This window comes from Juglans regia, chromosome 10, assembly GCF_001411555.2.
Source record: "Juglans regia cultivar Chandler chromosome 10, Walnut 2.0, whole genome shotgun sequence".
Taxonomy (NCBI): Eukaryota; Viridiplantae; Streptophyta; class Magnoliopsida; order Fagales; family Juglandaceae; genus Juglans; species Juglans regia.
In genome coordinates, this window is record NC_049910.1 from 32,628,210 (window position 1) to 32,647,007 (window position 18,798).

The window sequence follows — 18,798 nt, forward strand, 5'->3', positions numbered from 1 at the left end:
GTTTATTTTATTTTGTGTAGAAATTTGAAAAAATTATAATGATGAGATGAGATGAGATAAGATAAGTTGAGAAGAGTTGTGAAAACAAACAAAAACTCTGTTACATGTTTAAGAAGAATGGTGAATCAGTAGATTGAATGCTTTTACATTGCAAGGTGGTCAAGACCATGTGAGATAATTTTTTTGTGATAATTTGATTATCATGGGTCATGCCTCTTAGGCTGTAGATTTTCTAGCAAGCTAGAGAGGTATCCAAGGTAATGCACAAGTGACAGCAATATGCAGAATGGCTCATATACGTATGTGTTGGTGTATTAAGCGGAAGAAAAATGATATAATAGAAGTTTCAAAAATGAACAATGGATTAGCTTAAAGTTTTCTTTTTTAAAACCTTGTTCTTACGGGTAGGGATCATTGATATTAATGGACTAACTGTCCATGATTTTCTATTTGTAAACCCTATTTGTTATACTAATAAGAATCTGGAAGATAAGGTACACTACATGCTAACTCCAAACAAGTTTACGGATACAAAAAGTTGAGAGCACAAGTCGATGAGAACTACCATAGTGAACTCTGCCAAATCATTTTTCCTTTTCCCCAGGGACCCTGAGATTGTTTACAGCCATAAGAATGTTTGGCTTAGAAATAACACCAAAACTGATTGAAAAGATTATACAAATTTAATACAACAATCGACACCAAAATTTTTCAAAAGGATTATACAAATTTAATATAGCAGTTTACTCCTTGTAATCAACAACCTGGTTGCAGCTTTGAACCAGAATCAAGAAAACATGTAAGAAAATCTGGAGCCCAATCGCATGCCTGTCAAAAGGGTGAATCGTAAAGAGGATATTACATGGCTGAAGTTCATTAACATAAACTTGGTAAACACCATTTACATCTTCTCTCAGTCTGAGCCGAAACTCTCTCGGACATTATCAACCAGATTTCTTGCATAACAAAGTTAGCTTTGACGCAAAAGATGACTTCCTTCAGTTAACTTGGACTAGGGTCAAGATTGAAATAATCCTTTCGTTGAACTGTAACAAAACTATAAACTACAAAAGCATCTAAAGAAGGTATACACAATGGAGAAGGTTCTTCTCTATGAAGTATCTCTGGTTAAACATAATGAAGAGGGTGTCCTAGTTTCGTCACCGGGTAAAAGCAGTAAAATCACTTCCAGAGCTTCACACACTTGTCATGACTAGTTGAAGCTACCAAACCTGTCACACTTGATACTGCTAAGGAAGAGACTAGTTTGTCATGTGCATGTTGTAAAGTCATCGTTTTGTTCTCGCTTGCATTCCACAGTTCCAGAGTCTGAAAATCCACAGCATTCCACATCAGAAACAAAACTCCATATCAGCAGCTTGAACAAGCTATATTCAGTTCAACTTCACGCAAACATAACTTGGCATGTACTCAACAGATTAGCCTATCCAGCAAATTTTATCGAGCACCCATTTCTAAGCTGTAAAAATCTTAGCAAAACATGTCCAGTTACAAAGGTTTAAAGTATGCAATCAAACTGGATTACTTGCAATGTTGTGGATAGCTAAATTGGCAGAAGAAATTGAAGGAAAGACCGTTTCTGCATCCTATGGAATCAAATTGCAAACCTCTATATTTTGTAGCTAACTTGATGAAATTGCATTAAAATGGTAAGCTATGACTTGCCTCATAACAGCCGATGATCAATAGAGAATGATAAGTAGGGTGGAAAACACAGGTATGGAATTTGTTGCCAGTACAGCTTAACTCGTGAATGCATTCCCCTTTGTTACCGGAGCCAATTGTCCACACCCTAACCAGGTCATCACTCACAGATGCCAGATATTCACCAGAAGGATCCCAGCAGACAGAATGGACAGGGTTTTTGTGGCCCTAAAATGAGTCATATAAGGTAAAAAGAAAATGTTATTTATCCAAAGAAAAGGGAAAAGAAGAACAAAAATAAAATATCAATAATGGTAGAGGTCATTACTCCATGACGAAGAAGCAAGGACCCATGGAAGGTAAGTAACATAATCATTTAGCAGACAGTACGGAAAAAATAATTCAAAAGAAAATAGCAGTCAATTTGCATACAAAACTGCTTCCAGTTTTACATATGATAATAATAGCATACTATTCCTGAAGATCACTTGATCTATCATCACATATCCAAATATCAAACTCTTTACTATTCATAGGTACAGTCAAATTAATTGGCTCAGGTGCAACAATAAACCAGGAGCTCACGTTGCATAGGAGTCATATATTGGGTTAAACTGCCAAAAACTAGGCTGCCATAAGACATGTTCATAAATGGCATCAATCTAATGCCCTGGAGAAATTCAGATTACTTAAAGCATAGCCAGTTCGGAAAAAAAAAAGGAACCACAAAATATGAAAACCAGAACCAGACACAGAACAGAGTCAGCTGCCAACAAAAGCCTGATTAAAAAGGGCCTCCAGGAAAAGAATATTATATCTCATAGAAACTCCAATGACTCAATGAAAATACTTCAATTAACTCCAACGCAGCCAGTCGCCAAAAAATTTACCAAATTGAAACTTGGGACTGATAAAGTCATACAATAGAGACATAAGAATTGACATACAATAAAGTCATACATTTTAAGTTTGGACCTATAAAGCCAGGTAAAAAACAAGGCATCAGGAGAGGGTGACAACCAACCTGTAATTTAAGCCTGCAAAGTTGGGTCTCTACATCAAGTACAGATACAAACTTTTCTGAGGCAGCAGCAAGAAGCCTTCCAAGACGAGGTTGGAACCTCACCTGGGTTGCACCCCCCTGACAAAATGGGCAATATGACTAGTCGCAAAACAATGCTTAAAATAATATCGAACTCTGCTGTACAATATCTCTTCAAGATGAATAACCATTGGGTTCTATACCTTGAAAATGCCAGCACAACTGCCATTCTTGACACTCCAATACCTTATCTCACTATCATCACAAGAGCAGATAAGGTCCTCCTTACTAGGGTGGAAGTCCAATGACATAACAGCTGCGGAATGCCCCGTAAAAGTACGAAGAGAATACCCAGGCTGCAAATCATCAATGATTAGAGAGAGAGAGAGACACATAAAGAAGAGGGTGGAATCAAGCATGCTAGGTAGCAAAGTAAAAATTGACACAAACCTCTAAAAGCAAATGCTACGGTAACAAAATCAATAGAGGACCTCAATGAGCTTCACCTTCCAAACAAAACTTACTACTTCTAGAAAGTCAGTTTTTATGACTCCATCCAAATAACTTTATTCCGGTAGAGGTTGGGTTGTGTATGAGAGAGAGAGAGAGAGAGTTTAAAAAGTAATATCATTCTCCATTAACTGGTCATCGATGCAACAATACCAGTTAATGGAATCCCAAATTTGGTAGATTGCAATGAATAAATCAGAGTTGAATTTCCCATTTCAACTTAATCCATTTTTTTTTGGATAGGTAATCAAGAATTTGGGTAGGCTTGAAGGGATGGTGCTCTAATGAAGTACATGGTTCATATGTGGTGGGTCTATGGAAATACATTAGAAAATGATGGGAGATCTTTCAAGCAATCTGCGCATATTGTGGATGATTTTGTTCTGTGTAGATTTTGGTACAACAAATGGTGTGGTGAACAAAGCTTCCAAGACACATTCCCTACCATTTTTTAGATTGCATGTGCGAATGATGCAATGATAGCTTACCTCTTGGTTTTCTCTACTAGCTCTCCTTAATGGAATGTAGATTTCGTTAGTGTGGCTCAAGATTGGGAGTTGAAGACTATCATAGAGTTCCTTGCTTTTTTGTATTCCTTAAGCATGACTGAGGGTACCATAGATAAGATGAACTGGAGTCCCACCAAGAAAGGTAGATTCACAATCAGGTTGTTTCAACAAGTTTTAACGTGCCTGGGTATGGCCACCTTTCCATAGAAGAATATATGGCATACGAAAACTCCTCTAAAAGCAATTTTTTGTTTCAACAACATCCTTAGCCAAGATTCTTACCACAAATAATTTGAGAAAATGTGAGGTAATGGTGTTTGGCCTCGTTTGTTTTCGCATATGAGATGAAATGAGTTGATATTAAAGTTAAAAGTTGAATAAAATATTGTTAGAATATATTTTTTTAATATTATTTTTGTTTTGGCATTTGAAAAAGTTGAATTGTTTATTTTATTTTATGTAAAAATTTAAAAAAGTTATAACGATGAGATGAGATAAGATAAGATAAATTGAGAGGAGTTGTAAAAACAAACAGGAACTCTGTTACATGTTTAAGAAGAATGGTGAATCAGTAGATTGTATGCTTTTACATTGCAAGGTGGTCAAGACCATGTGAGATAATTTTTTTGTGATAATTGAATTATCATGGGTCATGCCTCTTAGGCTGTAGATTTTCTAGCAAGCTAGAGAGGTATCCAAGGTAATGCACAAGTGACAGCATTATGGAGAATGGCTCATATACGTATGTGTTGGTGTATTAAGCGAAAGAAAAATGATATAATAGAAGTTTCAAAAATGAACAATGGATTAGCTTAAAGTTTTCTTTTTTAAAACCTTGTTCTTACGGGTAGGGATCATTGATATTAATGGACTAACTGTCCATGATTTTCTATTTGTAAACCCTATTTGTTATACTAACAAGAATCTGGAAGATAAGGTACACTACATGCTAACTCCAAACAAGTTTACGGATACAAAAAGTTGAGAGCACAAGTCGATGAGAACTACCATAGTGAACTCTGCCAAATCATTTTTCCTTTTCCCCAGGGACCCTGAGATTGTTTACAGCCATAAGAATGTTTGGCTTAGAAATAACACCAAAACTGATTGAAAAGATTATACAAATTTAATACAACAATCGACACCAAAATTTTTCAAAAGGATTATACAAATTTAATATAGCAGTTTACTCCTTGTAATCAACAACCTGGTTGCAGCTTTGAACCAGAATCAAGAAAACATGTAAGAAAATCTGGAGCCCAATCGCATGCCTGTCAAAAGGGTGAATCGTAAAGAGGATATTACATGGCTGAAGTTCATTAACATAAACTTGGTAAACACCATTTACATCTTCTCTCAGTCTGAGCCGAAACTCTCTCGGACATTATCAACCAGATTTCTTGCATAACAAAGTTAGCTTTGACGCAAAAGATGACTTCCTTCAGTTAACTTGGACTAGGGTCAAGATTGAAATAATCCTTTCGTTGAACTGTAACAAAACTATAAACTACAAAAGCATCTAAAGAAGGTATACACAATGGAGAAGGTTCTTCTCTATGAAGTATCTCTGGTTAAACATAATGAAGAGGGTGTCCTAGTTTCGTCACCGGGTAAAAGCAGTAAAATCACTTCCAGAGCTTCACACACTTGTCATGACTAGTTGAAGCTACCAAACCTGTCACACTTGATACTGCTAAGGAAGAGACTAGTTTGTCATGTGCATGTTGTAAAGTCATCGTTTTGTTCTCGCTTGCATTCCACAGTTCCAGAGTCTGAAAATCCACAGCATTCCACATCAGAAACAAAACTCCATATCAGCAGCTTGAACAAGCTATATTCAGTTCAACTTCACGCAAACATAACTTGGCATGTACTCAACAGATTAGCCTATCCAGCAAATTTTATCGAGCACCCATTTCTAAGCTGTAAAAATCTTAGCAAAACATGTCCAGTTACAAAGGTTTAAAGTATGCAATCAAACTGGATTACTTGCAATGTTGTGGATAGCTAAATTGGCAGAAGAAATTGAAGGAAAGACCGTTTCTGCATCCTATGGAATCAAATTGCAAACCTCTATATTTTGTAGCTAACTTGATGAAATTGCATTAAAATGGTAAGCTATGACTTGCCTCATAACAGCCGATGATCAATAGAGAATGATAAGTAGGGTGGAAAACACAGGTATGGAATTTGTTGCCAGTACAGCTTAACTCGTGAATGCATTCCCCTTTGTTACCGGAGCCAATTGTCCACACCCTAACCAGGTCATCACTCACAGATGCCAGATATTCACCAGAAGGATCCCAGCAGACAGAATGGACAGGGTTTTTGTGGCCCTAAAATGAGTCATATAAGGTAAAAAGAAAATGTTATTTATCCAAAGAAAAGGGAAAAGAAGAACAAAAATAAAATATCAATAATGGTAGAGGTCATTACTCCATGACGAAGAAGCAAGGACCCATGGAAGGTAAGTAACATAATCATTTAGCAGACAGTACGGAAAAAATAATTCAAAAGAAAATAGCAGTCAATTTGCATACAAAACTGCTTCCAGTTTTACATATGATAATAATAGCATACTATTCCTGAAGATCACTTGATCTATCATCACATATCCAAATATCAAACTCTTTACTATTCATAGGTACAGTCAAATTAATTGGCTCAGGTGCAACAATAAACCAGGAGCTCACGTTGCATAGGAGTCATATATTGGGTTAAACTGCCAAAAACTAGGCTGCCATAAGACATGTTCATAAATGGCATCAATCTAATGCCCTGGAGAAATTCAGATTACTTAAAGCATAGCCAGTTCGGAAAAAAAAAAGGAACCACAAAATATGAAAACCAGAACCAGACACAGAACAGAGTCAGCTGCCAACAAAAGCCTGATTAAAAAGGGCCTCCAGGAAAAGAATATTATATCTCATAGAAACTCCAATGACTCAATGAAAATACTTCAATTAACTCCAACGCAGCCAGTCGCCAAAAAATTTACCAAATTGAAACTTGGGACTGATAAAGTCATACAATAGAGACATAAGAATTGACATACAATAAAGTCATACATTTTAAGTTTGGACCTATAAAGCCAGGTAAAAAACAAGGCATCAGGAGAGGGTGACAACCAACCTGTAATTTAAGCCTGCAAAGTTGGGTCTCTACATCAAGTACAGATACAAACTTTTCTGAGGCAGCAGCAAGAAGCCTTCCAAGACGAGGTTGGAACCTCACCTGGGTTGCACCCCCCTGACAAAATGGGCAATATGACTAGTCGCAAAACAATGCTTAAAATAATATCGAACTCTGCTGTACAATATCTCTTCAAGATGAATAACCATTGGGTTCTATACCTTGAAAATGCCAGCACAACTGCCATTCTTGACACTCCAATACCTTATCTCACTATCATCACAAGAGCAGATAAGGTCCTCCTTACTAGGGTGGAAGTCCAATGACATAACAGCTGCGGAATGCCCCGTAAAAGTACGAAGAGAATACCCAGGCTGCAAATCATCAATGATTAGAGAGAGAGAGAGACACATAAAGAAGAGGGTGGAATCAGAGCATGCTAGGTAGCAAAGTAAAAATTGACACAAACCTCTAAAAGCAAATGCATACGGTAACAAAATCAATAGAGGACCTCAATGAGCTTCACCTTCCAAACAAAACTTACTACTTCTAGAAAGTCAGTTTTTATGACTCCATCCAAATAACTTTATTCCGGTAGAGGTTGGGTTGTGTATGAGAGAGAGAGAGAGAGAGTTTAAAAAGTAATATCATTCTCCATTAACTGGTCATCGATGCAACAATACCAGTTAATGGAATCCCAAATTTGGTAGATTGCAATGAATAACATCAGAGTTGAATTTCCCATTTCAACTTAATCCATTTTTTTTTGGATAGGTAATCAAGAATTTTTATTCATAAGAAAGGAGGCATAGATCAAGAACTTAATTATTAAAAATAGAAGTGCGTCTAACATTGGTTTGATCAGCTATGACCAGAAAATTGAAGCAGTCTTGTTTCCCTTTAGATGATTTTGGATATGGACTAACGCCAAAAGATAAGCAAGAATATTGCATGTGTAACCACCACCCCAAGAAGAAAGGAAGTGTCAATATCGCAAACATGTAAATCAAGTGAGTCTAAGAGACTAGTCAAGAATAATTGTGAGGCTCTAGCATATCAGATTGACATATGAACAAAAAAAAAGGCTATGTCAACTAACATTATCTTAGACTAGTCAAGAATAATTGTGAGGCTCTAGCATATCAGATTGAGATATGAACCAAAAAAAGGGCTATGTCAACTAACATTATCAGTGTCCCACACCCTGACAGTTTTGTCAGCTGAAGATGTAGCAAGCCGTGATATGCTTGCACTGAAACGAACATCAGTTATCCATTGAGAATGTTCTTCAAGTGAAGACTTCATTGCAAAGGATTCTGTACACCACAACACAGCCTGCACCACACGATCATCAGGAAAAAAGGTTTCTGTTGACTTTCCCATAATCAACAAGAATTCAGTCAAGGTAGTGGTGAAATTTCCTCATGCAACTGTTTGCAGTATTTGGATAATGTTCAATAAATTATAAAACAATCAGATAAAACCAACAACTTGCCTTTCTATCATGCCCACCAGTAGCAAGCAATTTTCCATCTGGTGAAAAGTGACAGCATTCAACCTCACCCGTACTTGCAGGAATAAGCCGGATTTCCGTAAATGCAAAGCCTAATATTAAAACAAAAACATTAAATTTTTGGGTTCCACTTATATAATTTTTTTTTTTAATCTCGGGGAACCTCTCCAAGGTAGGGCCCTTCGGACCCACTCCTGCAAAGTAAACCCCGGTCCCGTGCACCGCACCCTCGGAAGCTTCCCTACACGGAACTGATTAAATCGCTGGCTTTTCACCAGGAGGTGTGACCCCAAAGGATTGTTTGCACACATGAGGCGTTGAACCTTGGACCTTGAAGGGAGTGATACCCCCAAGACCAAGGCCTTCACCACTTGGGCCAACCCCTTGAGGTTCACTTGTATAATTATATAAGCCAGCATTACTTTATCAAACAAACAAAAGTATCCACCAATATGAAAAACAGAAATTGTAATACCTTTGCTGACATCAGAACACTGGCCAACTCTATCCCTAGGGTCTGCATCGTCATTAGATAAGAACGACTCAACATTATCTTCCAAAGATCCATCGTCCACAAAACGGTCAATATCAGCCTGCAATAGATTACAATAATTATCTGACTGCGAAATTGAATGCTATTGGCAATCCCCTTGCCTTGTGTATACCACAACCCCCCATTTACTTTTGTTTGTTATGTTTATACGTAAGAACTAATTGATGAACTAAGAAAGTAAAAAAAAAAAATTGAGGTCTAACCCAATATGCGTGAATGACCTATGGCCCTGGGGCAGCCAATAACAATGCCCTGAAATTAAATATCTGCATCCTTCTTACAGAGGACACATCGGATACATTTTCAACAAGGACGTTGACCCAGACATTATTTTTACCAATTGTAAATCATGACTACAAGATCAGGAAAACTATCCAAAAGGAAATTAGCATGAAAGAAAAGGGGAAAAAAGATATAAGAAGGTTGCTCACCAACCGGTTTGGTGCAGATGTAAGTGAGCCCATGCCATCAGAACCAAACATAAGCAGAGACTTCGACGAACCACCATTATGTGACAAAGTTGGCATGGACATCACATCTCCTGGCGTGTGAGTAGAAGGTGATGAAGGTGAACTTGGGGAGGGTCCTGCAGTGTTTGCAGTTCCAGAGCTATTGGCAGGGCCAGAAGACGATACTGGCTGCTTTCTCTTTCGCCCAACTTGACTTTTTGGAGCCTTGAGTAGAGAGGCAGAGAGAGAGAGAGAGAGAGAGAGAGAGAGAGAGAGACTTTCAGAAACGGACTTTCAGCAATAGTTCATCATTTGGATTCAAGTTATGAAAAGAATTTGGTGAATAACATATAGGTCTCATAGTTTTTTTTTTTTTTTAAAGTAACAATAATTACTTATGGGGGGATAAAAGCAAGCAGAGCTTTGATGATGGTAAATTGAAGCTTGCGAAAGATGACACATAAAGCTGTAATTGGTTTATAAGATCATGTGCTTGGCATTGGTAGTGCCCATTGCAGAATCAATTATTCAAATAAACATGCAGAACATTTGGATGTATTTGGAGAAGAGAGGGATAGCAAGACAACCAGAAATATGAGTAGCTAATATGATCTGCAAATGCTGACGCCAATAATATCACAAACCTGATCATTTCCTTTAAAGTTGTTTGAAATGCTACCATCTCCAGTGATGCTGCCAGCACCGTTCATTTTATCTTGCTGCCGGGGATGGTGGTTTGAATTCTGAGACTGTTGACTAGAAAGTGGATGTGGTGCATAATGTTGTTGCTGTTGATTGTTGTGCTGCATTTGTTGCTGCTGTAACTGAAGTTTTTGATATTAGATAAGAAACTACTCCTGAAGCTTAAAGGCCATAAATCTGTTGAAGAGATCTAAAACTAATAAGATTTATAAAAGTTTATGTGCAGGAACAAAATAATACCTTAAGTAGCAGTTCTGTGTCTGCATGTGGTAACACAGGGCAACCAACTCGCCCTGGGGATCCAATATTAGAAACTCTTTCACCAACGGAATTTAACTGATCATCAGCAGCAATGCCAACATTTCGATTGTTAAGAAGCATTCTCTGTCTTCTGCATTCCAAATCATTAGCAGATGGAGATGCCAAGTTTTTCTGTGCCTGAAGCAGCTGCTGTAGCTGAAGCTGATTGAAAGGCTGGGACTGCATCAAAGACTTCTGCTGCTGAAGAAGTCCAGATCGAAGCTGCTCCAACCCCTAAAAAGATTATATTTTTTTAGAAAAGAGACCTACTCTGTCCTTTTATAATGTCATATACCATTTTCTGCATTAAAAATTTGAAATCACATATGGAAGTTTCATTCCAGGGAACACATATGAACAACAGTTGTCAGACATCAAATAAGAGGGGAAATATTGACTTCATTCTGACTAGCTCCTTCCTAAAATGTCAGGTGAATAAAAGCAGAAGTAATCATTTGCTTACTGCACTTAGAAGGAACTTTAATAATCAACTTAAGCAATTCTCGCATCACTAATTAAACCTTTCCTTTTTTAAGTTGAAAACTTCACTTAAGGTGTTTAAGCAACTCTCTATGAGCAACAATGAGTATGGCAACTTCTCTTCAACGGGAATATAGACAAAGAAAGACGGTATTGGGTCAATATATTTTTCCTAAAAAATATCAAACAGACCATATCAACAGTTTAAGAGCACCAAATAAACAATCTATCTTATAAATTATAATGTTAAAGATAAGAGTTAACAGATCATTTTCTGGGGGCTCACTCTTACCGTCAAAGGCCATCCTTTTAGTGTCAAATTGTTACTGCCTTGATTTGATCCTAAAAGAAGACGAGATTAATTGTTAAAACAGACAAAAACCCCTACAAAAAATTCACAATGAAAATCATAGATAAAACAACTGATTATATCAAGGAATGGTTTGCCACTTGGCCTGAAACACAAACAAGTTCTATATCAAGGAAGTAATTTCAAGAAACCAATTGGGATTCCACCACTTATATATGCTATGCTTTTAAATACAAGAGGAATGGTTTCTTTGTGAATAATTATTTAAATGAAAAATATTAGCAACAAGACCATCAATATTCATTCAAAGCACGTTCCTCTATTTTGAAGCAGTATCAGGATTGAAAATCGATTTGGCCAAGTCTAAGATATTTCAGGCTAACAATCAGGACGATGTAGTTAACCTGGTTAGCACCCTGGGATGTTAAGATTCTTCATTCCCTATGACATAGCGAGGACTTCCATTGGGAGCTCAATTCAAAGCCAAATCGATTTGGGTGAGTATCTTGGAGAAGTTGGAGCCCCAATTGGCTGAATGGAAGAGGTTGTACTTATTAAAGGGAATGATTAACCTTGATCAAGAGCAATCTCTCAAATTTTCCAATTTACTTTATGATACTATTCTCTCTCTGTGTTGGTGTTGCAAACCTCATTGAAAAACTATACAGGGATTCCTTTGGGGTCATAAGGGAGATGAGCTCAAATTTATTTAGTGAAGTGGCCTAAGGTGTGTTCCCCAACTTTGGATGGCAGTCAGCGCATCCGAAGATAGATTACTTTTAATAGAAGTCTTTTGGGGAAGTGGTTTTGGCATTATGTTAATGAAACATATAGCCCTTGGAGAACAATGACGTATGGCGGTTTGGGGGTGGATGGTGCTCTAATGAGATAAATGGGAGTTATGGGGTTAGGTTAGGGAAGAGCATCCAACAGGTAAGGGAAGAGTTTCTCAATACATTAGATTTAAGTCTCGTTTGGTTACACAGATGAGATGAGATGAAATGAAATGAGAAATCTGTGAATAGTAGTGAGATAATGTGAATAGTAGTGAAATGGTTTTAATTAAGATTCTTATGGGGTTTTGGGAAATGAGAGAGAAAAAGTAGAATAAACAAATTATAAAGTTAAAAGAGGATTAAAATATTATTTTTAATATTATTTTTGTTTTGAGATTTGAAAAAGTTGAATTGTTTTGTGTTTTGTTTGGAAGTTTGAAAAAGTTGTAATGATTAGAAAATAATTAGATGAAAAAGTTGAAAATTTGAAAATTTGAAATTGAAAAATATTGAGATAAGATTAGATGAGATGAGATGGGATGAGATGGCTTGAAAGGTTTGTGAAACCAAACCAGGCCTTAAGGTCAGCAATGATTCCAAGAAAGTTCAGCTATGATGTGGTGTGCAGAGATCAGACCCTCAAAGAAGCTTTCACGAATCTATTCAACCTTGCTAGCATCAAGGAAGCATCGGAAAATTTAACTTTGTCACTCATGGCACTAGATTGGGAGTGGATTGCCTTACCTCTTTTTATCACCCATATTTGAAAGCAAGAGATATGGTGGTGCACCAATTGTGTAGAATCATATCCAAGCGAGCGGTGTTTGAAGTTCAATCTTTTTTATAATACATTAGTCCCCTACAATAACATCTCTTTTCCATGGAAGAATATTTGTAGTAAGCCCCCCTCAAGAGAAGCTTTCTTTGTCTGGGCGGCTGAACCGGAAAAGATTCTTATCTTGAATTATTTTAAAATGATACGGGTTTTGCGACCCAAATATATTGTATGTGAAAATGGAACAAGGAGTTGATGGATCATCTCTTGCTTCACTACGAGGTAGCCAGCCATTTGTGGCAACCCATGCTTAGCCTATTTGGGCTAATATGGGTGAAGCCCATACGGTCTAGAAAGGGTGGCTTAAGGATCCTCAAGGCTTTATCTTTTAGTTCAGTTTCCGGGATTTTTTTGACTTCTTTTCCTTCTCTCATTAGGTGTATTCAAAATATACTCCGTGTACCTTAATAATGCCTATATTTCTTTTTCTTGATCATTAATAGAATTTATCCTATAAAAAAAATGGCATAGAAATCCCCTACTTTGTCTGCTTTTTCATTGGATCTACAAAATCATCGCCTCTATTAGAATAACTGCTTAAGCCTAAAGGTCCATTATAGCCATGGCACAGAACATATGCATACATCTAACTAAAGGAAACGATGTTATTTCAGGAAAAAAATCATAAAATACAATCCAAAGAAGATAAAAAATAAAATTAAAGTAGTTTATATATTTAGCCTATTTACTCCAATGTTTAGAGGCCAAGGGAGGGGAAAAAACCTTCAATGTTAGAGCATTGTGCAAGTACTCAACAAGTAAATGCCATCTCACTACTCTTATACCAATATTCAACACAGCTAAAGTTACTAATATCAAATATGACACAATTAACACTAAAACTAAAATCAAAACAAAAAGAAAAATCATATTATGTTTTCTGGTGTAATAGAAGAAAAAGAATCAATGCTCTATTTTTGAGTGGGAAAAATGAAAGGAATGAGAGATAGAGAGATAGGAAGACAGTAGGGGAGGGGAGGAGAGCATGAACTAAGAACTTTCTCAGATACTTTTTTTCTCTCTAAAATAGACCTGAACAAGTAAAAATGCCCATGAAATAGTTTAAAGCACGCCATTAGTGCTTTGGGCTGTTCCAAAAAATGCAGAAAAAAAAGTGCACCTCATTAAATGAGCTTCAGCTTAAGTATTATGGGTGAAAACCGACCCTATCGGTGCGGTTTCGGTCCAAAACCAAAACCGGACCGACATGTTTTTCAGGGGGTGATACCGACCGAAACCAGCCGATGAAGTGGGATAAAACCGGCCAGCGGCGTAGTTTCAGCCGGTTACCATCAGTTCAGCGCTGATTCCAGTCGGTTTACACTTCAGAAACCCATCAAAGAATTTCACAACAAAATCATTACCAAAACTAGAAAAATTAAAAGAACCCCATCAACAAATCTCACAACAAATATCACAACAAAATCATTCCAAGAACCCCATCAAGTCATCAACAAACCTCAAATGAATTGGAGATGAGAGAATCTGAGAAGAGAGCCGAAAGCCTGAAAGTTTGAAACAGCGCAAATGGATGGAGGGAGAGAGGAATGGCAATGAAACAAGAACTGAAGAACCCCATCAACAAATCTTAAATGGATCGATGGCATCAGAGAGAGAGAGAGAGCTGGGAGGGAGATGAGAGAATCTGTGAGAGAGAGAGAGAGAGAGGAAGAACAGTGCACTGAGGGGAAGGGATGGCTCGGGGGTTAGGGCTGAAGCCCTAACCCAAAACGGCGTCGTTTGGTGTATTAAACCAAACGGCGTTGTTTCATATTATTTTTTTTCAAAACCGTGGGTATAAACGGCGTCTTTTTACCTAAAATATATATATTATATCGGCTGGTTCAGCAGTTTGAACTTGGTTCAAACCGGGACCGAACCGGCCGACATCGGTTTATTGTATTTCCTACCGCCAGCCGACCGGTTCTGGCCCGTTCCGGACTCCGGCAGCCGGTTCCCATCGGTTCTTGTACAGCCCTATAAAGTATCAAATATGCTTCACTCCTGGACTCAAAATTACAAAACTGAGAAGATTAAAAAAAAAAAAAAAAACAAACTGAAGTCAAACAAAGGACAACTTCAATCATTACCATGAACTCCAGTCAATGATCCTTCTGGTCCAGTAGCTCTGGGGTTCATCATTGAATTCATCTCACTTTTTACGTCCTGTTTCAAGCATACAAGAATATCAAAAATATGAGAACAGTTCTTAAGGTAACTTAAAAAAATAATCATAATGATGATGATTGCCTGCATGGGCCCTGGAAGGTGCTGACTCCGATTTTGAACTTGCTGAAGATTCCCAGAAATACCCCCAGGCGTGCCATGAAGTGTTTGCCTGTAAAACAAGAGTTCAACTACTTCCAAATTAGAGTCAGTCACAAACATTGCACGGCAAAAGAACTGAATCAAAGCATAAGAAATGAAAAATCATTAAAAAAATACCCTGGAGGCTGGCCACCTGTGGCATCTGCCTTCAGTATTGAGGCATGATTTGGGTCCAGAAACTGTCCCACATTGTCACCCAACCTTTGCTGCATAGTAATGTTTTACAAATAACTGCAGAGATAAAATCAGAATAAACCCAATTTTGAATCCATCACAGAACTTGATACCTTCATAGCTCCATCATCCAAGGCATCCCTCTGGAGTGGAAGCTTGAGTCTTTCCTCATAAATTTTTGTGGGCAAGGCATTTGCAGTTGCAGAGTTCTGCCTCATAAGAGGGTCACTGCTTACAAGCCCACCGGCAGTGGCATTTAGAAGCTGGTTCCCATCTCTTCGCTGCTGCTGTTGTTGCAATTGATGCTGCTGCTGCTGCTGCTGCCTTTGCAACAAGAGCTGCTGCATTTGCATCTGCTGCTGCTGAGGTTTCTGCTGCTGCTGCTGCTCCCTAGCCGTTGCCAATTGTGTCTGCTAACCCAGATAAACAACAATCTTATTATCTCTCCAAAAGAGAAAAACGCAAAACAAATAGATATCCCACCTAGTCCAAAAATAGACCTAGCAATATACCATTTAGTTTACAATTCAAAACACACAAACACAGAGAGCTAATAATGTTTGCTTGTTTTTCAAACTCCCTATCTTCATAACCCCACAGTAGATTCATTTATATACTGCAGAGGATATGATGAAAACACGTCAACTAGAAGCACATCTTTCATCTTGAGTTTTCTTTTTGATGAAAAAAATGGTTCATTTTGCTGAATATAATTGCTATGGGAAAGGATTTGCAAAACTCCAGGAAACTTTCACAGCCACACCCTCCCCTACCCGAGAAGAGAAAAAAAAATATGGAAGATAAAAAACTGGGAATTCCACCTCAATGTATGATGCAGCTGGTTCTGAGTGCTTCTGGTTTGTCCTAGCAATAAATATGTCCCAAAAGACAGACCACCATTCAAAAAGAAAGCCACCAGGTGCGTCAATTGCTGAAGTACATTGAAACACAAAAACAGCATTAAGTATGCATCAAGGTATTAAAAGGTACTGTGTGGATCCATAGTATATATATTGTATTTATTTCCCTTAGCAAATCTTGGGATACTCTTACCAACAGGATCTACAGAGACTTTCCCTTCGGCTTGAAATGCTTTTGCAGAAGCATGTAAGTTCCTCTTCATAAGATAATCATATATATACACATCCAACCTATCATACAGGGACCAAAACCATAACACCAGTAAGAAATTCAGAAAATCTAGATTCTTTGATAATAATTTGAAGCATAACAGTGGCACGGACCAAGAATAATAAATAAAAAAATCAAATAATGTACAAGAGAAGTGCCATGAAGGACAATAATTTCCCACCATTCAAAAACCAACAACATGAAAGACAATAATGTCCAAAGGATAAAATCATGTCACCATCGAAAGTCAGAAAATCAAAAACTTTAAACAAGTTTAGAGATTAACTGCACTCATCAAAAGAAGGAATAAAAAAAAAAATTGCAGGCGTACAAACCCCCCACCGAAATGGACCTTACACAAACTTTTGGCCTAGTTGAATTTTCCATTTTCTGCTATTTAAGAAACGTGCCAATAATTACTATTGAATTTTAAATTTTGCATTATTTGGAATGAAAAATCTGTTAAGAATATAATAGAAATAATTGAATCTAACACTTCCATCCTTCTGGACAAGTAGTGATTTCATATGATAAAACCTTCGCTCAATTCTCAACGTAGCTAAGCATACCATTTGCCTTTCAAAGTAAAAAGATAATAACAAATTTAGAAATACCTACCCCACAAAAAAAAAAAAAAAGATCAAACGCCAAGGCTAGAAAAGAAACCGAGAATTAATAAGAGGCAATCAAATCAAAACCATGCCAAAAAGGAGCTAAAAAGGGAAATTTTCCAGAAACCGACGTCTAAAAACTGCAATAATCAAAACCAAAGATTAAAAAAAAGGATAACTAAAAGTACAAACATTGTCAATAGACATGGTAGATATAACAGCAAAAGATAACTTTTAGCTAAAGAAGAAACCCCGATTGAGAAAGATATAGACAAAACACTATGCCAAAAAAACTGACATACCCGTATGAAGAAAAAAGAAGATGAAGAAATAACAGTACCAACAAAAATAAAATATAAATCAAAGGATCGTTCTTTAACCCTACAAGTAAAGCAGAGGGAAAAGAAGGATGGATTTCGTCTTTGCTTTTAGCTGTAACCAGAAAAATAGCCACAAACATTCGACCAAAACCCAGAAAGTACTCGAGCATTAAAACAACATGACTCACAAGGAAGACTTACATTTTATCAGCTTCCCAGTTGGGCTGAGACATGATTAAAATATTTTACTCCAAGAAATCCTTTCTCTTTGGAACTGCGAGTAAGAAATTGTCACAGGAATTCTTATAAGCTATATTCTCGGAAGAACATGGTCTAGACCTTCGGACAAGGCTTTTAAAAAGTGTCTTTCAGACGATTTTAAGACGATAACCTTCGTCTACAGTAATATACAACCAATTTCTAGTTCGTTCTTTAAATTTTCAATCTTTTTGCCTTTTTTTTTTTCTGGGTTCTGTTTTCATACCAACGCAACACGCAACCCAATATACATTTTTTTAATTGAGTCTTTGTTGGCAGGAGTGCTTTTTTGACTACTGCTTCAGGTCATGCAATTTATTAAAACGTTACAACTTACAACATGAAATTCAATAACCAACAATGCTTCGTTACTTGATTTTTTCAGATAAAATTATAAGGGCTCGTATGAATATATTTTAATAATAAAATGATTTGAATTAAAATATTTTATTGAGTTTTAAAAAATAAGAGATAAAAAGTTAAATAAAAATATTATAAAATTAAAATATTATTTACATATAATTTTTTAATATAATTTTTATTTTAAAATTTTAAAAAATGATATTGTTTTTTAATTTTTATTTGAAAGTTTAGAAAAATTGTAATAATTAAATAATTATGAAAATAATAAATATTTAAAATTAAAAAATATTTTATATTTAAATAATATTTAAAAATAAAATATCTGAGAATGCTTAGCATATTTGTATTATGCAGTATAATTAATTATGCAATACAACTCTACTAAGATACTTGCAACAATAGCCAATTCTAATTATTCCTACTTATTATCTTTTTCATAGTGGATTAAGTCATCTTTGAAAGTCTAAAGGGATGATGAAAGATTTTTTTTTTAAATTAATTCAACAAATTAAAGTAATTTTATTTTTAGAAAAATGGACTCAATAATAAGATTTTGACATCATTTAATACTATTTGTATAAAATTTGGGAAAATATAGAGAATGAACATCCATCCGCCCTATTCCAAATAATTTTTTAAAAAAGAAAAAAGTCTCAAATGATAAATGATTTATGATATGTATTGATAACTTTGACTTTTTTTTAGATTAAACAAGTATGATTCATGATATGACTTTTTTTAAAATAAGTATGATTTTTTCAGACAAAATTTTTTTGTCTGCAGTATGATTCAAGCTGCTATCCATTTCAAACGCTAAAGTGGCTTTAATTTATTTAT

At 36.3% G+C, this 18,798-nt stretch overlaps 2 protein-coding genes across 3 annotated transcripts; both read right to left on the reverse strand.

The window, feature by feature from the left end:
* Window positions 1–567: 567 nt before the first annotated feature.
* On the reverse strand, window positions 568–3,066 carry LOC118349544 (transcriptional corepressor LEUNIG-like). The gene is made up of 4 exons (XM_035694423.1): window positions 2,911–3,066; window positions 2,690–2,806; window positions 1,687–1,893; window positions 568–1,329 (listed from the first exon to the last, which is right to left on the reverse strand). Exons 1-4 carry the CDS (start codon window positions 3,016–3,018, stop codon window positions 1,183–1,185), a joined length of 579 nt encoding a protein of 192 aa, XP_035550316.1. The 5' UTR covers window positions 3,019–3,066; the 3' UTR covers window positions 568–1,182.
* Window positions 3,067–4,736: 1,670 nt separating this feature from the next.
* On the reverse strand, window positions 4,737–17,741 carry LOC109019794 (transcriptional corepressor LEUNIG-like). 2 transcript variants are annotated; one of them, XM_019002166.2, is made up of 18 exons: window positions 17,542–17,741; window positions 16,332–16,429; window positions 16,100–16,209; window positions 15,392–15,691; window positions 15,222–15,310; window positions 15,027–15,114; window positions 14,867–14,942; window positions 11,148–11,197; window positions 10,316–10,609; window positions 10,018–10,197; window positions 9,356–9,598; window positions 8,847–8,964; window positions 8,354–8,463; window positions 8,044–8,193; window positions 7,080–7,232; window positions 6,859–6,975; window positions 5,856–6,062; window positions 4,737–5,498 (listed from the first exon to the last, which is right to left on the reverse strand). In XM_019002166.2, the coding sequence occupies exons 1-18, from the start codon at window positions 17,571–17,573 to the stop codon at window positions 5,352–5,354; spliced, it is 2,562 nt and encodes an 853-aa protein (XP_018857711.1). In that variant the 5' UTR covers window positions 17,574–17,741; the 3' UTR covers window positions 4,737–5,351. The 2 variants fall into 2 exon arrangements, with proteins under 2 accessions (XP_018857711.1, XP_018857712.1); XM_019002167.2 differs by having other exon boundaries at window positions 4,831–5,498; window positions 15,392–15,688; window positions 17,542–17,720.
* Between the last annotated feature and the right edge of the window lie 1,057 nt (window positions 17,742–18,798).

Excerpts from the sequence above, each read along its gene's own strand:
- LOC118349544 (XM_035694423.1), bottom strand. The coding sequence starts at position 3,018 with ATGTCATTGGACTTCCACCCTAGTAAGGAGGACCTTATCTGCTCTTGT. Across the intron at positions 2,807-2,910 it reads GTTGTGCTGGCATTTTCAAG|GGGGGTGCAACCCAGGTGAG; the intron begins GTATAGAACCCA and ends CCATTTTGTCAG. Across the intron at positions 1,330-1,686 it reads TGATCATCGGCTGTTATGAG|ACTCTGGAACTGTGGAATGC; the intron begins GCAAGTCATAGC and ends GTGGATTTTCAG.
- LOC109019794 (XM_019002166.2), bottom strand. The coding sequence starts at position 17,573 with ATGTCTCAGCCCAACTGGGAAGCTGATAAAAT. Across the intron at positions 16,430-17,541 it reads AACTGGGAAGCTGATAAAAT|GTTGGATGTGTATATATATG; the intron begins GTAAGTCTTCCT and ends CCTGTATGATAG. Across the intron at positions 6,063-6,858 it reads TTTGCAGGCTTAAATTACAG|GGCCACAAAAACCCTGTCCA; the intron begins GTTGGTTGTCAC and ends GACTCATTTTAG.